This window comes from Melospiza georgiana, chromosome 3 (genome assembly GCF_028018845.1).
Source record: "Melospiza georgiana isolate bMelGeo1 chromosome 3, bMelGeo1.pri, whole genome shotgun sequence".
Lineage (NCBI taxonomy): Eukaryota > Metazoa > Chordata > Aves > Passeriformes > Passerellidae > Melospiza > Melospiza georgiana.
This window is the reverse complement of record NC_080432.1, coordinates 510,001-527,039: the sequence shown is the minus strand read 5'-3', so window position 1 is coordinate 527,039 and position 17,039 is coordinate 510,001. Positions and strand designations below refer to the sequence as shown.

Genomic DNA, 17,039 nt, shown 5'->3' with positions numbered 1-17,039 from the left:
CCCGCGGGGTCACCTGGGGACGGGGGGGACACTGCGGTGGCGGCGTCCCGCGGGCACCGGGGGCTGCGGGGGACACCCCGCTCGCCGTCACCTAAAATGGCCGGTTAAGGTCCCTGCAGGCTCCCGGCTGCGGCGCGGCACCGCCGAGGTCCCCAAATATATATATATATATATATATATAAAGAAAAAAAAAAGGAAAGAAAAAAAAAGCAAAAAGGCGGGATTTCGGGTGGGTTTTCCATCCGTTTTCGTGCCGGTGGCTGCCGCGTGTCTCGCCCAGCCGGCGCAGGTAACCCAGTTCGGAACGCCTCTGCCGCCGCGCCGAGCGTGACTCGCCGCTCCTGCCGTGCGGCGGCGGCACCGCCGGGGCCCCCGGGAGGGCAGCGCCGCCAGCACCGGGGCCGCGCGGGCCGCGCACGGGGAGCGCCGGAGCACCGGAGCACCGGGCGGGCTCCGTGCCCGCGGCCGGGGGATGCCGCCGAGGCCGGTGCGGGCGGCCTGAGCCAGGGCACGGTGCCGCGGATCCCCCGGGCCGTGCCGTGCCGTGCCGTGCCGTGCCGTGCCGTGCCGTGCCGTGCCGGTAAGAGCGCGGGGAGCGGGGCCGGGTCCCGCGGGCCCCTCCGGGACGGGGCGGGCGGCGGGAGGCGGCCGGGCCGCGGCGGATCCCGGCTTTGTTCGGCGGCCGGGGCTCGCTGCGTGCCGCGGGGTTTGTGCGCACAACAACTATTTTTAGAGCCTTCGGAGACCATGTTGGCTGGAAGCGAATCAAAGCCGCCAGCAGCGCCGGGCGGGCCCGGCCGGGAGGGAGGGAGAGGGGCTCGGCCGTGCCCCGGGGCTGCCGGAGGGTCCCGCTGCCGGGGGGACCGGGGGCGGCACGGCGGAGACCCCCGGCTTGGGACCCCCGGCTGGGGACCCCCGGCTTGGGACCCCCGAGCGAGCGCGGCCGGGGATCCCCCGAGGTGCAGCCGCGGTGTTCCCGGTGCTTCCCTCCCGCTGCACGTGTCCGTGCCGTGCCGAGCCGTGCCGTGCCATAAGCGCCTCGGGGCCGTGCCGTGCCGTGCCGAGCCGTGCCGTGCCGTGCCGTGCCGAGGCGCGGCGGGAGCGGGGTCCCGGGGGGCTCGGGGATAGTGGGGGGCTCAGCCAGCGGCACCCCGGGAGGCGACTCGCAGGGGAACGGGGGGCCGAGGTGCCGTGCCGTGCCGTGCCGTGCCGTGCCGTGGGGCTTGCCTGGTGGCACCGCCGCTGACAGGGGGGCAGTAGCGGTGGTCTGGGGGTGCGGGGGGTGCCGGTGCCAGCCCCGGCCCGTCACCGACGGCATCCCGGTGCCCACGGGCCGAGCGTGCCCGCGGGGCGCGGGCGTGGGTGGCAGCGCTGTGCCGCCCAGGGGACCGGGGCTTCCCCGGGGGCTCCCCGCGCTGCCGAGGGAAGGGGGCCGGGGAGTGCCCCCCCAGCGCCCGCTGTGCTTGGGGTACAGCGTGCACCCCACAGCCCCAATCTGCACCCCCAGATCCCGCCCCCCAACCCGGCATCCCCAGCCTGCGCCCACCCCCCACTCCCCTGCCCGCCCCATCCTCCCCCCACCCCGCGGGAGGGGCCGCTCGGGGGGCGCTGGGGCAGGGGGCTGAGCTCCCCCATGTGCCCCCCAGCACCCCAAATCCCGGGGGCGGTGTCGGGGGGCGGCTGCAGCCCCCCAGCAGCCCCCCAGCAGCCCCCCAGCAGCCCCGGGCGCGGGCCGGGGGATGCCCTGGGCTGGGAGCGGTGCCGTCCTGCCCGGCGCGGCCCCCCCGAGCCCCCGCCCGAGCCCCCCGCCCGCCGCTGGGAACGGCTGCGGCTGGAAAGCTCTAGAAACAAATTGCAGCTCCGGTGCCAAAGGCAACAGCAGCCCCGGCCATGGCGAATGCAGCGTTTGCCATAGCAACAGGTGCCGGCTGGCGCCTCCCCCCCGGCCCCCCGCATGCGGCCCCCGGAGCCCGCAGGCAGCGCCCCGCACCCGGCACCCCGCACCCGGGACCCGGCACCCCGCACAGCCAGCACCCCCCGCACCCGGCACCCCGCACCCGGCACCCCGCACAGCCAGCACCCCCCGCACCCGGCACCCCGCACCCGGCACCCCGCACCCGGGACCCCGCACAGCCAGCACCCCGCACAGCCAGCACCCCGCACAGCCAGCACCCCCCGCACCCGGCACCCCGCACCCGGACCCCGCACAGCCAGCACCCCCCGCACCCCGCACCCCGCACCCGGGACCCCGCACCCGGGACCCTGCACAGCCAGCACCCCCCGCACCCGGCACCCCGTCCCGCACAGCCAGCACCCCCCGGACCCCACAGCCAGCGACCCCCACACCCTGCATCCCCCCAGACCCTGCACCCGGGACTCTGCACCCCGCACCCCGTCCTGCACAGCCAGCACCCCCCGGACCCCACAGACAATGTCCCCCGGCTCCCTGTACCCAACGCTCACACCCCGCATCCCCCTGGGCCCCCAGGCAGCGCTGGGCACCCCTGTCCTGCACCCTTGGCACCCCAGAACCCTGCAGGTGATGGCACTACCAGCCCCTCACTGACAGCACCCCACACATCCTGCGCTGTGCAGACAGTACACCTGGTACCCCACAGTGTGCCCCCGAAACCCCAAACCCTGCACCCCAAACCCTGCACCCCAAACCCTGCCCTGTGCCCTTGCAGCGTGTCCTGCACCCCACGTGCCTCTCACCCTGTACCCTGCACCCTGCACCCCACAGCCCTGCTGCCCCCGCAGCCTGCACCCCACAGAAGGCACCCTGCACCCCTCGTGCCCCACACTGCTCACAAGGTGCACGGTGCACCCCAAAACTGGGCACCCCGTGGTGTACAAAGGGCACCCACACTGAGCATCGGGTGCTGGGTGCCCTGCACCGCACTGTGCACCCTGTGCCCTGCACCCTGTGCCCACAGCCTGCACCCCACACCATGGGCTCTGTGCCCCACATTCTGCACCCCACACCATGGGCACTGTGCCCCACAACATGGGCACTGTGCCCTACACCCTGCACCTTGCACCATGGGCACTGTGCCCCACAGCCTGCACCCCACACCATGGGCACTGTGCCCCACACCATGGACATTGTGCCCCACAGCTGCACCCCCGTAGGCTCCCCACATCTCACACCATGCCCCCCGTGCCCCACAGCGCTCCCCATGCTCTGCACACCTCACCACGCAGCCTGAACCCACACCGTGCACCCCCTGTGCACCCCTGACCCTCACCCTGCACCCCTGTGCCCCTCTGACCGACACCCCTGACCCTCACCCCGCAGCCCTGCACCCCTGGCCAGGCCGGGATGTTCTCGGGCACCGTGCGGGCACTGGCGGGGCATGAGCCGAGCCCAGCCCAGCCCAGCCCAGCCCGGCCCGGCCCGGCCCGGCCGAGTCAAGGCTGTGGCACGTTAATAATTGCCGGGGCTGGGGCCGGGCCGGGGCCGGCGGGGCGGGAGCAGCCCCTGACCCGCGTCGCTCCGCTCTCCCCGCAGGGCCAGCAGCGAGCAGGCAGCGGCGTCGGGGACGGCTCCGGGACCCTCCGAGCGCAGCGGGCTCCGCTCCGGTGCTGCTGACAGGCGGCGGCCCCCGGCCCACCATGCCGTCCAGCGGGAGCCTGGACACCGGCAGCCCCGCGCCCAGCCGCGAGGCGCTCGACACGCACAAGGTACGGCCCGGTCCGGTCCCGGGGGTACCGGCACATCCCGGGGATACCGGCGCATCCCGGGGGAGCGCGGCCGGAGGGCTCCGGGGCTCGGTACATCCCGGCCCGGGGCCTCCGGGGTTCGGTTCCTTCCCGCCCGGGGCCTCCGGGGTTCGGTTCCTTTCGGGGCCACCGGGGCTCGGCTCCTTTTGGGGGTTCCGGGGCTCGGCTCCTTCCCGGCCGGGGATTCCGGGTCTCGGCTCCTTCCCGGCCGGCGGGAGAAGGGGGCGCGGGGCCCCCGGTGCCGCAGGGCGGGGGGAACGGGGAAGCGGGAGAGGCCCGAGGCGCGGGCGGGCGGGATTAGCGCGGATTGAGCTATTCCTGGCGCCGGGCAGCGCGGGGAGGGGACGGGGACACGGACCTGCTGTCACCTCCCGGCTGCGGGGAGAGCTGCGGTGAGGCGGCTGGTGCGGTGCGGGTGTCCCCCAGGACGGGGTCCATGCCCCGTGCCAGGCGGGATGCACGGTGGCCTGTAACCCTCGTGCCAGCCCTGCTGCCCCCTCGGGGGGTCCCGCTTGTTCCGGGGGTCCCTGCTCCTCCTCCACGTGTGACACCAGGCTCAGGAGGGACACCCAGAACCTGCTGGGCCGGGGTGGCCACTCCCAGTGCCATGGCTCTTGCTGTGGAGCAGTGCCCAGCAGCACAGGGCAGGGCTGGGCAGAGCGTGGGCACTGGGGCACGGCCAGCTGGACATCTGGACACTGTCCCACTGTGGGCACGGCCAGGTCGGGGTCACGTCCTGGTTCCTGTGACCGTCCCACGGCCAGGTCAGGGTCACGTCCCGGTTCCTGTGACCGTCCCATGGCCAGGTCAGAGTCACATCCCGGTTCCTGTGACCATCCCACGGCCAGGTCAGGGTCATCCTGGTTCCTGTGACCGTCCCATGGCCAGGTCAGGGTCACATCCCGGTTCCTGTGACCGTCCCACGGCCAGGTCAGGGTCACGTCCCAGTTCCTGTGACCATCCCACAGCCAGGTCAGGGTCACATCCTGGCTCCTGTGACCGTCCCACGGCCAGGTCAGGGTCATCCTGGTTCCTGTGACCGTCCCACAGCCAGGTCAGGGTCACATCCCAGTTCCTGTGACTGTCCCACAGCCAGGTCAGGGTCACATCCCGGTTCCTGTTGGCCACCTGGGTCACGCTGTGTCACACGGTGCTGCTCCCCATCCTGCAGCCATTGGTCCCGGCAGCTCGAGGGGCAGGACCGTGTGTCCGTGGGGTGTGTCCATGTGTCCCTTAGGATGTGACTGTATCCGCTGGGATGTGTCCGTGTGTCCCCTGGGGTATGTCCCTGTGTGTCTGTTGGGATGTGTCCGTGTGTCCTGTGGGATGTATCCATATGTCCCCTGGGATGTGCCTGGCACATTTTTGGCACAGCTGGGGGCATGGGTACCCCATGGCCAGATCGGTCTTGCCCTGCAGGAGCCGGGAGAGGGGCGGATGCGCAGCCCCCATGCTTTGGGATGGTTCTGGGGGCACGGGGGGCACAGGGCAGAGCTGGGGCAGTGCCCACTGCAGCCCGGTGCCCATGGGCACAGAGCAGAGCCAGGGCAGTGCCCGCTTCAGCCCGGTGCCCGTGGGAACAGGGCAGTGCCCCTGCAGCCCGGTGCCCTCGGTCCATGGCAGTGCCCCTGCAGCCCGGTGCCCATGGGAACAGGGCAGTGCCCGCCGCAGCCCGGTGCCCCCGGGCCCTGGCAGTGCCCGTCGCTGGCAGCCGCGCTGGGCCGGGCGCTGTCCCGGGCTGACCCCGCGGGATGCGGCGCCGCCTCCCCCGCGGCCGCACGCCGAGGTCACGGTGCTGCCGACGGCTCCGCTGCCCCCGCGGCCGGCGCGGCCGAGCCTCCCCCGGCGCCTCCGGGCGGGCCGGGCCGGTAGCTCCCGGCGGGCCGAGCCCCGCTGCCGGCCGGGGCAGCGCTGCACAGGCGGGATCCCCTGGGCCGCGGGCCGGGCTGTGCCGCGGTACCGCTTAGCGGGGCCGGTACTGGTTAGCGGGGCTGGTACCGGGGAGCAGGGCTGTGCTGGCGGTACCACGGGCCGGGCTCTGCTGGCGGGGCCGGTACCGGGGAGCGGGGCTGTGCTGGAGGTACCGCGGGCTGGGCTGTGCTGCGGTACCGCTCAGCGGGGCCGGTACCGGGGAGCGGGGCCAGTACCGGGGAGAGGGGCTGTGCTGGCGGTACTGGTTAGCGGGGCCAGTACCGCAGATCGGGGCTGTGCTGGCGGTACCGCAGGCCGGGCTGTGCTGGCGGTGCCGGTTAGTGGGGCCGGTACCGCGGATCGGGGCTGTGCTGGCGGTACCGCGGATCGGGGCTGTGCTGGAGGTACCGCAGGCCGGGCTGTGCTGGCGGTGCCGGTTAGCGGGCCCAGTACCGCGGATCGGGGCTGTGCTGGCGGTGCCCGGATCGGTTCTGTGCTGGCGGTACCGGGGAGCGGGCCTGGCACCAGGGAGCGAGGCCGGTACTGCAGAGCCGGGCTGTGCTGGCGGTACCGGGGAGCAGGGCCAGTATCGTGGAATGGGGCTGGTATCACTGAACAGGGCCGGTACCGGGGAGCAGAGCCGGTACCGCTGAGCAGGCCCAGTACCGCGGAGCAGGGCTGGTACCACGGGCCAGGCTGTGCTGGTGGTACCGGGGAGCAGGGCCGGTACCACAGAGCAGGGCCGGTACCTGGAGCAGGGCTGGTACCACTGACCAGGGCCGGTACCGCAGAGCAGAGCCGGTACCGTGGAGCCGGCCCGGTCCCCGGAGCAGGGCTGGTACCACTGAGCAGGGCCGGTACCGCAGAGCAGGCCCGGTACCCGGAGCAGGCCCGGTACCCAGAGCAGGGCTGGTACCACTGAGCAGGGCCGGTACCGCAGAGCAGGGCCAGTACCTAGAGCAGGGCTGGTACCGCGGGCCAGGCTGTGCTGGCAGTACCGCAGACCAGGGCCGGTACCGCAGAGCAGGGCCGGTACCGCGGAGCAGGCCCGGTACCACTGAGCAGGGCCAGTACCGCGGAGCAGGGCCGGTACCCGGAGCAGGCCCGGTACCGCAGAGCAGGGCCGGTACCGCGGAGCAGGGCCGGTACCACTGAGCAGGGCCAGTACCGCGGAGCAGGGCCGGTACCCGGAGCAGGCCCGGTACCACTGAGCAGGGCCGGTACCGTGGAGCAGGGCCGGTACCGCGGAGCAGGGCCGGTACCACTGAGCAGGGCCGGTACCACTGAGCAGGGCCGGTACCGCGGAGCAGGGCTGGTACCACGGGCTGGGCTGTGCTGGCAGTACCACAGAGCAGGGCCGGTACCCGGAGCAGGCCCGGTACCACTGAGCAGGGCCGGTACCGCGGAGCAGGGCCGGTACCGCGGAGCAGGGCCGGTACCCGGAGCAGGGCTGGAAGCACAGAGCAGGCCGGTACCGCAGAGCAGGCCTAGTCCCCGGAGCAGAGCCGGTACCGCAGAGCAGGGCCGGTACCACTGAGCAGGGCCGGTACCGCGGAGCAGGCCCGGTACCCGGAGCAGGCCCGGTCCCCGGAGCAGGGCTGGAAGCGCAGAGCAGGGCCGGTACCCGGAGCAGGGCCAGTACCCGGAGCAGGGCTGGTACTGGGGAGCAGGGCCGGTACCCGGAGCAGGGCTGGAAGCGCAGAGCAGGGCCGGTACCGGGGAGCAGGGCTGGTACCACGGGCCGGGCTGTGCTGGTGGTACGGGGGAGCAGGGCCGGTACCGCGGAGCAGGCCCGGTCCCCGGAGCAGGGCTGGAAGCGCAGAGCAGGGCCAGTACTGCGGAGCAGGCCCGGTACCGCAGAGCAGGCCCGGTACCCGGAGCAGGCCCGGTACCCGGAGCAGGCCCGGTACCCGGAGCAGGGCTGGAAGCGCAGCCAGCACTGCGTCATGCCGCAGCCCGGCCGCCGTTCCGCCGTTCCCCCCGGGCCGTTGCTTGGCAGCGGAGCGGGAGCAGCGCTGGGACGTGCCCGGAGCCCCGCGCTCCCTCCCGGGGACGGGCCCGGTGATGGACGCGCGGCGATGACTCAGGGATGATGCGGGCACCGGGGGGCTGCGGCACCGCGATGGGGCACAGAGCCCCCCGTGCCAGCCCTGCTGCTGCCCGGGCTGCACCCGCGCTCCTGCCCGGCTTTTGGGGTGCTGGCTGTGCCCCCGGAGGGTTCTCTGTCCTGATGGGTGCTGGGGACATCCCCTGGTTCCACAGCGGGGACCCTGCTGTCCCCTGGCAGCTCTGCCCCTCCAGCTTTTCACCCTGAGGCCCCCTGACCCCTCTGGGTGCCCCCCAGCTGCATCCTCCCCTGGCACCCCCAGATCTTCCATGTACGTCCACTAAATGCTGCCAAGACCTGGATGGGGCCAGGGAGGGACAGCTGGCTGGGGCAGTGCCAGCAGCCAGGGTGGCACTGGGGCACAGGGACGGGTGCCAGGGTCTCCCCTGCACCCCTGGGTGCTGCCCTGGCCTCACAGCACAGCGAGGCACAGGGAAAGGGGGCACAAGGACCCCCAGAATGCCCTGAGGCCCCTGTGCACAGGATGCTGCTGGATCTGGGATCCTGACACGGCCCTTGGAGCCCTCCCAAAACCTTCCAGCAGGGTGCCATGTGCACTGGGGCCCGGCCCTGGCGGGGGCTGCGGTGTCCCTGTCCTCATCCAGGGCTGGCAGTGCCAGCAGGTGCCAGGGCTGGGGGGTCTGTCAAGGGCTGGGGGGTCCCCGCACAGGGTGGGCAGCTGAGTGTGGGTGGGTGGCACAAGGGAGCTGGCATGGGGACCATGGCTGGGGGCACCATGGCAGTGGGACACCGCGGCCATGGGGCACCACGGCCATAGGGCACCAGAGCCATGGGGTACCACAGCCATGGGGCACCACAGCCGTGGGGCACAGTGTGTCCCAGTGCCATGGATTTTCATGCAGGAACCTCAGGGATGTTCCAGCTGCATCCTGAGGGCACAGCTGCCCAACTCGGGGGCACAGGGCAGGAAGGTGGCAGAGTTGGGGGCACACAGCAGCAATGTGGCAGTGTCAGGGGCACAGGGCAGCAGTGTGGCACTGTTTGGGTCACACACAGCAGCAATGTGGCAGTGTTGGGGGCACACAGCAGCAATGTGGCAGCTCTGGGGGCACACAGCAGCAATGTGGCAGAGTTGGGGGCACAGGGCAGCAGTGTGGCAGTGTTGGGGGCACACACAGCAATGTGGCAGCTCTGGGGGCACACAGCAGCAGTGTGGCAGCTCTGGGGGCACACAGCAGCAGTGTGGCAGTGTTGGGGGCACACAGCAGCACTGTGGCAGTGCTGGGGGCACACAGCAGCAGTGTGGCAGTGTTGGGGGTACACAGCAGCAGTGTGGCAGTGTGGGGGCACACAGCAGCACTGTGGCAGTGTTGGGGGCACGCACAGCACTGTGGCAGTGTTGGGGGCACACACAGCAGTGTGGCAGAGTTGGGGGCACACAGCAGCAGCGTGGCAGTGTTGGGGGCACACACAGCAGTGTGGCAGAGTTGGGGGCACACAGCAGCAGTGTGGCAGAGTTGGGGGCACACAGCAGCAGTGTGGCAGAGTTGGGGGCACACACAGCAGTGTGGCAGAGTTGGGGGCACACAGCAGCACTGTGGCAGTGCTGGGGGCACACAGCAGCAGTGTGGCAGAGTTGGGGGCACACAGCAGCAGTGTGGCAGAGTTGGGGGCACACACAGCAGTGTGGCAGAGTTGGGGGCACACAGCAGCACTGTGGCAGTGCTGGGGGCACACAGCAGCAGTGTGGCAGTGTTAGGGGCACAGGACAGCACTGGTGTCACACATACAGCAATGTGCCAGCCCTGAGGGCACACAGTAGCAATGTGGCAGCTCTGGGGGCACACACAGCAGTGTGGCAGCTCTGGGGGCACACACAGCAGTGTGGCAGTGTTGGGGGCACGCACACAGCAATGTGACAGTGTTAGGGGCACAGGACAGCACTGGTGTCACACACACAGCAATGTGCCAGCCCTGGTGTCACACACACAGCAATGTGCCAGCCCTGAGGGCACACACACAGCCATGTGGCAGCACTGGGGGCACAGGGGGGCACAGGGGGGCACAGGGGGGCACAGGGCAGCCCTGGTGCCCCGCACACAGCCATGTGGCATCCCCAGCGTGCAGGGCCCTGCCTCTGCGGCTCCCTCCCGCTCTGTCCCTGCCAGCCCCATCCCCTGCCTGGCCTCTCCCTCTGCAGCCCCCGCCGGCCTCTCCTCCTTCCCCGCTCCCCCTCCGCGGCCTCTTCCTGCTCGGCTGCTGCCGCTGCGGGCTCTGCTGGGGCTCAGGTGAATCCCAGCCCGCCCCGTGCCGGGGCTGCCCCTGTGCCCGCCGTGTGCCCGACGTGTGCCCGTGGTGCCCAGGGCAGGGACGGTGCCCCCGGTGCTGGTGGCTCTGGGGGCACAGGGGCAGGGTCACTGCCCGGGGCCTGTTCCTGCTGCGCCGCCATGTTGGCACATGCGTGCTGCCAGCGCCAGGCCGGGCCGCTGTGGCACCAGGGGGCATGGGGCACTGCCAGCCGCTCCTCTGGGGCACAGCGGGCACCCCAGAGCAGGCGCTGCCCGCTCCAGGGGTACCCAGCTCCTGCTGCTGGCCCTCATCTCCAGGGAGACCCATGGCTGCCCGCAGGCCTGTGCTGTGGGGTGCCCACAGGGCCCTGCTGCATTCTGTGGTGCAGGGTTTGGAGGGTGGCGGCAGTGGCACGGTGGCACAGGGCAGGAGGGTCACCCGCTGAGGCTGTGCCACTGCCCAAGCATGGCAGGAGTCACTGTCACCCTCCCAGGTGCCCTGGTGCTGCCACTGTCACCCTCATAGGTGCCCTGGTGCTGCCAGCCCCGCAATGCCACAATGCTCCCCCCTGTGCAGGTGCCCGTCCCCAGCAGTGCCCGCGGTGCCCGTGACCCCGTGCCCAGCCCAGGGGTGTAACCATCCTGTGTGTGTGTGGCTGGCAGGGGGAAGAGGAGCCCGAGGAGACCCCGAGCAAGGAGGAGAAGCAGGAGCCAGGCACGCCCATGAGGAAGGCCGGGCGGCCCGGGAGGAAGCGCAAGCATGCCCAGGTGAGCAACGGGCACGGTGCCAGCTGGGGGCACTGGGTGTCCCCACGGGGCTGCTTTGGTGACAGACAGCTCCTGGTGTGCCAGGGAGCTGAGGCAGAGCAGCCCCCTGAGAGCCAGAGGGGCTGTCCCTCCCCTCCTGTGCCCTCCTTGCCCTCCTGTGCCCTCCTGTGCCCGGTGGCACTGTGCCACCCCGTGTGCCTCTGCTCCATCGTGCATTCTCTCCCTGCCTGGGTGGCTTTGACCCTGGGAGCAGAGCCCCATGAGGGTCTCCCCAGCCCCTGCCCATGGGTGATGCCCACCCAGCACTCAGCCCTCACGATGCCATGGGCACCGTGCCCACTGGGGTCAGCTGGGAGCCACAGATGTGCTGGACAGGCCCCAGGGCTGAGGACACTCGTGGCTTGTCCCTGCCAGTCCATGGTGTGTCCCAGTGCCACAGGGGTGCCACCTCCCTGCAGGGTGGGCACCTGGCTGGTGCCAACATGAATTCGGTGTGAGCAGAGGAGCAGGTGGAAGGTGCCCTTGGGCTTTCCCAGGCTCAGAGAGTGTCCCCTCATCCCCACAGGAGGGGACAGGGGGGTGACAAACAGGCCCAGGGTGATGAAGGGACAGGGGGGTGACAAACAGGCCTGGGGTGATGAGGGGACAGAGGGGTGACAAACAGGCCCAGGTGACGAGGGGACAGAGGGGTGACAAACAGGCCCGGGTGGTGAGGGGACAGAGGGGTGACAAACAGGCCTGGGGTGATGAGGGGACAGAGGGGTGACAAACAGGCCCGGGGTGATGAGGGGACAGGGGGGTGACAAACAGGCCCGGGGTGATGAGGGGACAGGGGGGTGACAAACAGGCCCAGGGTGATGGTGATGAGGGGACAGGGGGGTGACAAACAGGCCCAGGGTGATGAGGGGACAGAGGGTGACAAACAGGCCCGGGTGATGAAGGGACAGAGGGGTGACAAACAGGCCCAGGGTGATGAAGGGACAGAGGGTGACAAACAGGCCCAAGTGATGAGGGGACAGGGGGGTGACAAACAGGCCCGGGTGATGAGGGGACAGGGGGGTGACAAACAGGCCCAGGGTGATGGTGATGAAGGGACAGGGGGGTGACAAACAGGCCTGGGGTGATGAGGGGACAGAGGGTGACAAACAGGCCTGGGGTGATGAAGGGACAGGGGGGTGACAAACAGGCCTGGGGTGATGAGGGGACAGAGGGTGACAAACAGGCCTGGGGTGATGAAGGGACAGAGGGGTGACAAACAGGCCCAGGGTGATGAGGGGACAGAGGGGTGACAAACAGGCCCAAGTGATGAGGGGACAGGGGGGTGACAAACAGGCCCAGGGTGATGAGGGGACAGAGGGTGACAAACAGGCTCAGGGTGGTGAGGGGACAGAGGGTGACAAACAGGCCCAGGGTCATGAGGGGACAGGGGAACGAGCAGGGCCTGGGGCACAGACAGAGCCGAGGCCTCTCCACCCTTAGAAGGCTGCAAATCCTTTTGGGAGAAGTTTCTGGCAGCCAAAAGGGCTCATCCTGTGCTGGGAGGTGTCAGGTCCGAGCTGCCTGTCCTGAGGTCCCTGATCCCTGATCCCTGCCATGCCTGCCATCCCTGATCCCTGATCTCTGATCCCTGATCCCTGATCCCTGCCATGCCTGTCCCTGATCCCTGATCCCTGATCCCTGATCCCTGATCCCTGCCATGCCTGCCATGCCTGCCATCCCTGATCCCTGTCATGCCTGTCATCCCTGACCCCTGATCCCTGATCCCTGATCCCTGCCATGCCTGTCCCTGATCCCTGATCCCTGCCATGCCTATCCCTGATCTCTGATCCCTGATCCCTGATCCCTGATCCCTGCCATGCCTATCCCTGGTCCCTGCTCCGTGCCGTGCCGGTGCCAGGGGCACAGCTGTGTGTCACAGTGTCACCCGAGGCAGTGTCAGTGTCCCCCGGGTTTGGGGCAGTGTCCCCCGTGTTGGGGCAGTGTCTCCCGGGTTTGGGGCAGTGTCACCCGGACTGGGGCAGTGTCCCCCGGGTTGGGGCAGTGTCCCCCGGCTTTGGGGCAGTGTCAGTGTCCCCCGGGTTGGGGCTGTGCGGGCTGGCCGGGTCAGCCCCGGGCCGGCAGGAACGTGCGGGGGGGGGGGGGAGTCGCTGGAGAACAATGCTGGCACGGGAGCGGCAGCGGGGCCGGGGAGCAGCGGGGCTCGGCCAGCACGGCCCCAGCACCCTGGCACCACGGAGGGACGGCAGCAGTGCCAGGGCAGCGGGCACAGCCTGCCCAGAGCTGGGGTGGGTGCCCGTCCCGGGGAGTGTGCTCCGACAGTGCCACGCTGTGCCAGGGCTGGGGCTGGTGCTGGGGCTGGTGCCAGAGCTGGTGCCGGTGCCAGTGCTGGTACCAAAGCTGGCACCGGGGCTGGTGCCAGAGCTGTGCCACAGCTGGTGCTGGTGCTGGTACTCATGCCAACAGCTCCAGTGCCAGCAGAGCAGAGCTGGCATGGCCAGCCCCAGGCAGTGCCAGGGCAGCCCCTGCAGATGTCAGCCACTAAAAATCTCCTCCCTGAGGAGAGCCCGCTGTGCCAGGGGCACGGGGCAGGCTGAGGGCAGCTGGCATTGCTGTGGGCACAGCCTGGTGCCAGCCAGCCTGGCCCCTGGGATACCCAGAACCTGTGCCCAGGTGGGCAGGCAGTGCCCGCTGTGCCAGGGGCACGGGGCAGGCTGAGGGCAGCTGGCATTGCTGTGGGCACAGCCTGGTGCCAGCCTGGCCCCGAGGGTGCCCAGCACCCGTGCCCAGGACAGGGGAAAGGCACAGGGCCGTGCAGGCCAGCCTCCTTGGCAGGGCCCAGCCCAGGCAGGGAGCAGCAGAAAGGCAGAGCCCCTTCCCAGAGCCCGTTCTGGGGCTGGAGCTGCAGGAAGGACGGCTGGGGGGGCAGGAAGGGACAGCGGGGCCGGGAGGGGACACGGACAGGGACAGGGACAGGGACAGGAAGGGGAGACTGGGACGGGAAGGGGACAGGCCACTTGAACCCCACAGCCCCCCCAAACCCCAAAATCCCCAGAGCCCGCAGCCGCCCCGAGTGTCCCAAACCCCTCTGCCCCGAGTGTCCCCAGCCCCGCTGTCCCGGCTCCTTCCCGTTTCCTGCCGTTTCCTCTCCCGGCCCCTGCATTGTTCTCACACGGATGCGGCCCCGGCAGCGGCGGGAGCGGGGCCAGGGGGGCCGGGACCCCTCAGCTGCATGGGGACCCCTCAGCTGCATGGGGAGTGACACCGGGACCCCTCAGCTGCATGGGGAGTGACACCGGGACCCCTCAGCTGTATCGGGGAGTGGCACCTGGGACCCCTCAGCTGCATTGGGAGTGACACCGGGACCCCTCAGCTGCATGGGGACCCCTCAGCTGCATGGGGAGTGGCACCTGGGACCCCCCTCAGGGACAGGGGGTGCGGCAGGGGCCGGGTTTGGGACCTGTCCTGGTATGGGATCCGTCCTGGTATGGGACCCATCCTGATCTGGGACCCATCCTGGTTTAGGACCCATCCACGTTTAGGAGCAATCCCGGTCTGGGACCTGTCCTGGTCTGGGACCTGTCCTGGTTTAGGACCTGTCCTGGTCTGGGACCTGTCCTGGTTTAGGACCTGTCCTGGTTTAGGACCTGTCCTGGTTTAGGACCTGTCCTGGTCTGGAACCTGTCCTGGTTTGGAGCCCATCCTGGTTTAGGACCCATCCTGATTTAGGACCCGTTGTGGTTTAGGACCCATCCAGGTTTAGGACCAATCCTGGTCTGGGACCTGTCCTGGTTTAGGACCCATCCTGGTTTAGGACCCATCCTGATTTAAGACCCATCACAGTTTAGGACCTGTTGTGGTTTAGGACCCGTCCTGATCTGGAACCCATCCTGGTTTAGGATCCATTCTGGTTTAGGTCTGGGACCCATCCTGGTTTGGGACCTGTCCTGGTCCAAGCCCTGTCCTGGTTTAGGACCCATTCTGCTCTGGGACCCGTCCTGGTCTGGGACCCTTCCCAGGCAGCCCATGGAGGGACAGGCCAGTGGGGGACAAGCCAGGAGGGACAGGCCAGGGGCTCCTGTGCCCCGTGGCACCAGTTGGGTACCTCATGGAGGAAGCGGTGCCCATCACCTGCCATCCCCCTGGAGCTCGTGCCCTGGTGCCAGCGGCCCCTGGCAGTGGGCAGCACCTGAGCTCACACCAAGGCCCCCAGCTGGACCGTGTCCCCTCCTGGGCTGTCATCAAACGGGACATTGTGGCACCTGTACTTCAGTGGGGACAGGCAGGGAGAGTCCACTGCCCACTGTGCCACCCTGGCATCACGCTGTGCCACCCTGGCATCACGCTGTGCTGTGGGAGAGCACCAGGGCCACCTGGAGGGAGTGGCAGCAGCTCCAGGGTCTGTCTGGGGGTGCTCAGGGCCAGGGCTGGGCTGGGCTGTGCCTGTCACACACACACACACACACACACACACACACACACACACACACACACACACGTGTCACACACCTGTCACACGCACACCTGTGTGTTTGGTCCTGAGAGTGCCATGGTGGGTTGTCCTGGTCCTCAGGGTGACACAGCAGCGTGTCCTGCTCATGAGGGTGTCACACCCATGTGTCCTGGCCCTGGGGCTGCTGTGGCACCTGTCCTGGTCCCCAGGGTGTCGTACCCATTTGTCCTGGCCCTGGGGCTGCTGTCCTGGTCATGACAGTGTCACATCCATGTGTCCTGGTCCTCAGGGTGACACAGCAGCATGTCCTGCTCATGAGGGTGTTACACCCATGTGTCCTGGCCCTGGGGCTGCTGTCCTGGTCATGACAGTGTCACATCCATGTGTCCTGGTCCTCAGGGTGACACAGCAGTGTGTCCTAGTCCCAAGGGTGTCATACCCATGTGTCCTGGCCCTGGGGCTGCTGTCACACCTGTCCTGGTCCCAGAGTCCCTTTGGCATGCTTGGCACACCTGGCACACACGGGGTGGCACTGGGTATCCTCGCCCCAGAGTCCCTTTGGCATGCCTGGCACACCTGGCACACACGGGGTGGCACTGGCTGTCTTGGCCCCAGAGTCCCTTTGGCATGCCTGGCGCCTGGCACACCCGAGGTGGCACTGGCTGTCCTGGTCCCAGAGTCCCTTTGGCATGCCTGGCACCTGGCACACCTGGCACACACGGGGTGGCACTGGGTGTCCTGGTCCCAGAGTCCCTTTGGCATGCCTGGCTCACCTGGCACACCCAAGGTGGCACTGGGTGTCCTGGCCCCAGAGTCCCTTTGGCACACCTGGCACACAAGGGGCGGCACTGGCTGTCCTGGCCCCATTGTCCCTTTGGCATGCCTGGCACACCTGGCACACCCGAGGCGGCGCTGTCCCTTTCCAGCACCATGTGCTGCTGTCCCCCCCCTCCCCGTGTACCATCACCAATGCCCCCCTTTCCCCCCCAGCAGGCGGAGAGCAGTGACAGCCCCAAGGACACGGCGGCCGCCCCCAAGTGCCCCCCGGCGTGCCCCGAGGCCAGCCCCGCCGAGCCGCTGCCCAACGGGGACGTGGAGGGCGACGCCGAGGAGGCCGGGGGCAGCCCCAAGGGCGGGCGGCCCGAGGAGGACGAGGCCGAGAGCCCCGCGGCCGGGGAGGCGGGCCGGGCCCTGGAGAACGGCCGCTGCACGCCCAAGGAGGGGCTGGACGCGCCCGCCGACGACGGCGACATGGCCCCCTCCGACCCGCAGAAGAAACGCGGCAGGAGGAAACTGCTGGAGGGCACTGAGAAAGGTGAGAGAGAAACCCTGGGGATCCTGTGCCGGGGACACCAGGGACCCCCAGAGACACCCAGGGACACCCAGAGACATCCAGAGACCCCCAGCCCCTTAGGGACCCCCAGAGACACCCAGAGACCCCCAGGGACCCCCAGAGACCCCCAGCCCCCAGGGACCCCCATCCCCTCCGACCCCCAGAAGAAACGCGGCAGGAGGAAACTGCTGGAGGGCACTGAGAAAGGTGAGAGAGAAACCCTGGGGATCCTGTGCCAGGGACACCGGGCACCCCCAGAGACCCCCAGGGACCCCCAGAGACCCCCAGCCCCTTAGGGACCCCCATCCCCTCCGACCCGCAGAAGAAACGTGGCAGGAGGAAACTGCTGGAGGGCACTGAGAAAGGTGAGAGAGAAACCCTGGGGATCCTGTGCCAGGGACACCAGGGACCCCCAGAGACCCCCAGGGACCCCCAGAGACACCCAGGGACCCCCAGCCCCTTAGGGACCCCCATCCCCTCCGACCCCCAGAAGAAACG

At 69.6% G+C, this 17,039-nt stretch overlaps 1 protein-coding gene across 2 annotated transcripts in view; it reads left to right on the top strand.

Moving 5' to 3' along the window:
* DNMT3A (DNA methyltransferase 3 alpha) overlaps positions 1 to 17,039 on the top strand; it is a 49,239-nt gene that overhangs the window by 7,300 nt on the left and 24,900 nt on the right. The window contains exons 2-4 of one of the 2 annotated variants that reach the window (XM_058020519.1): positions 3,512 to 3,684; positions 10,654 to 10,758; positions 16,202 to 16,523. In XM_058020519.1, the coding sequence (XP_057876502.1) occupies positions 3,616 to 3,684; positions 10,654 to 10,758; positions 16,202 to 16,523 (496 nt within the window). In that variant the 5' untranslated portion in view covers positions 3,512 to 3,615. Of the gene's footprint in view, positions 1 to 3,511; positions 3,685 to 10,653; positions 10,759 to 16,198; positions 16,524 to 17,039 lie in introns of both variants that reach the window. The other variant, XM_058020518.1, reaches the window with a different exon arrangement.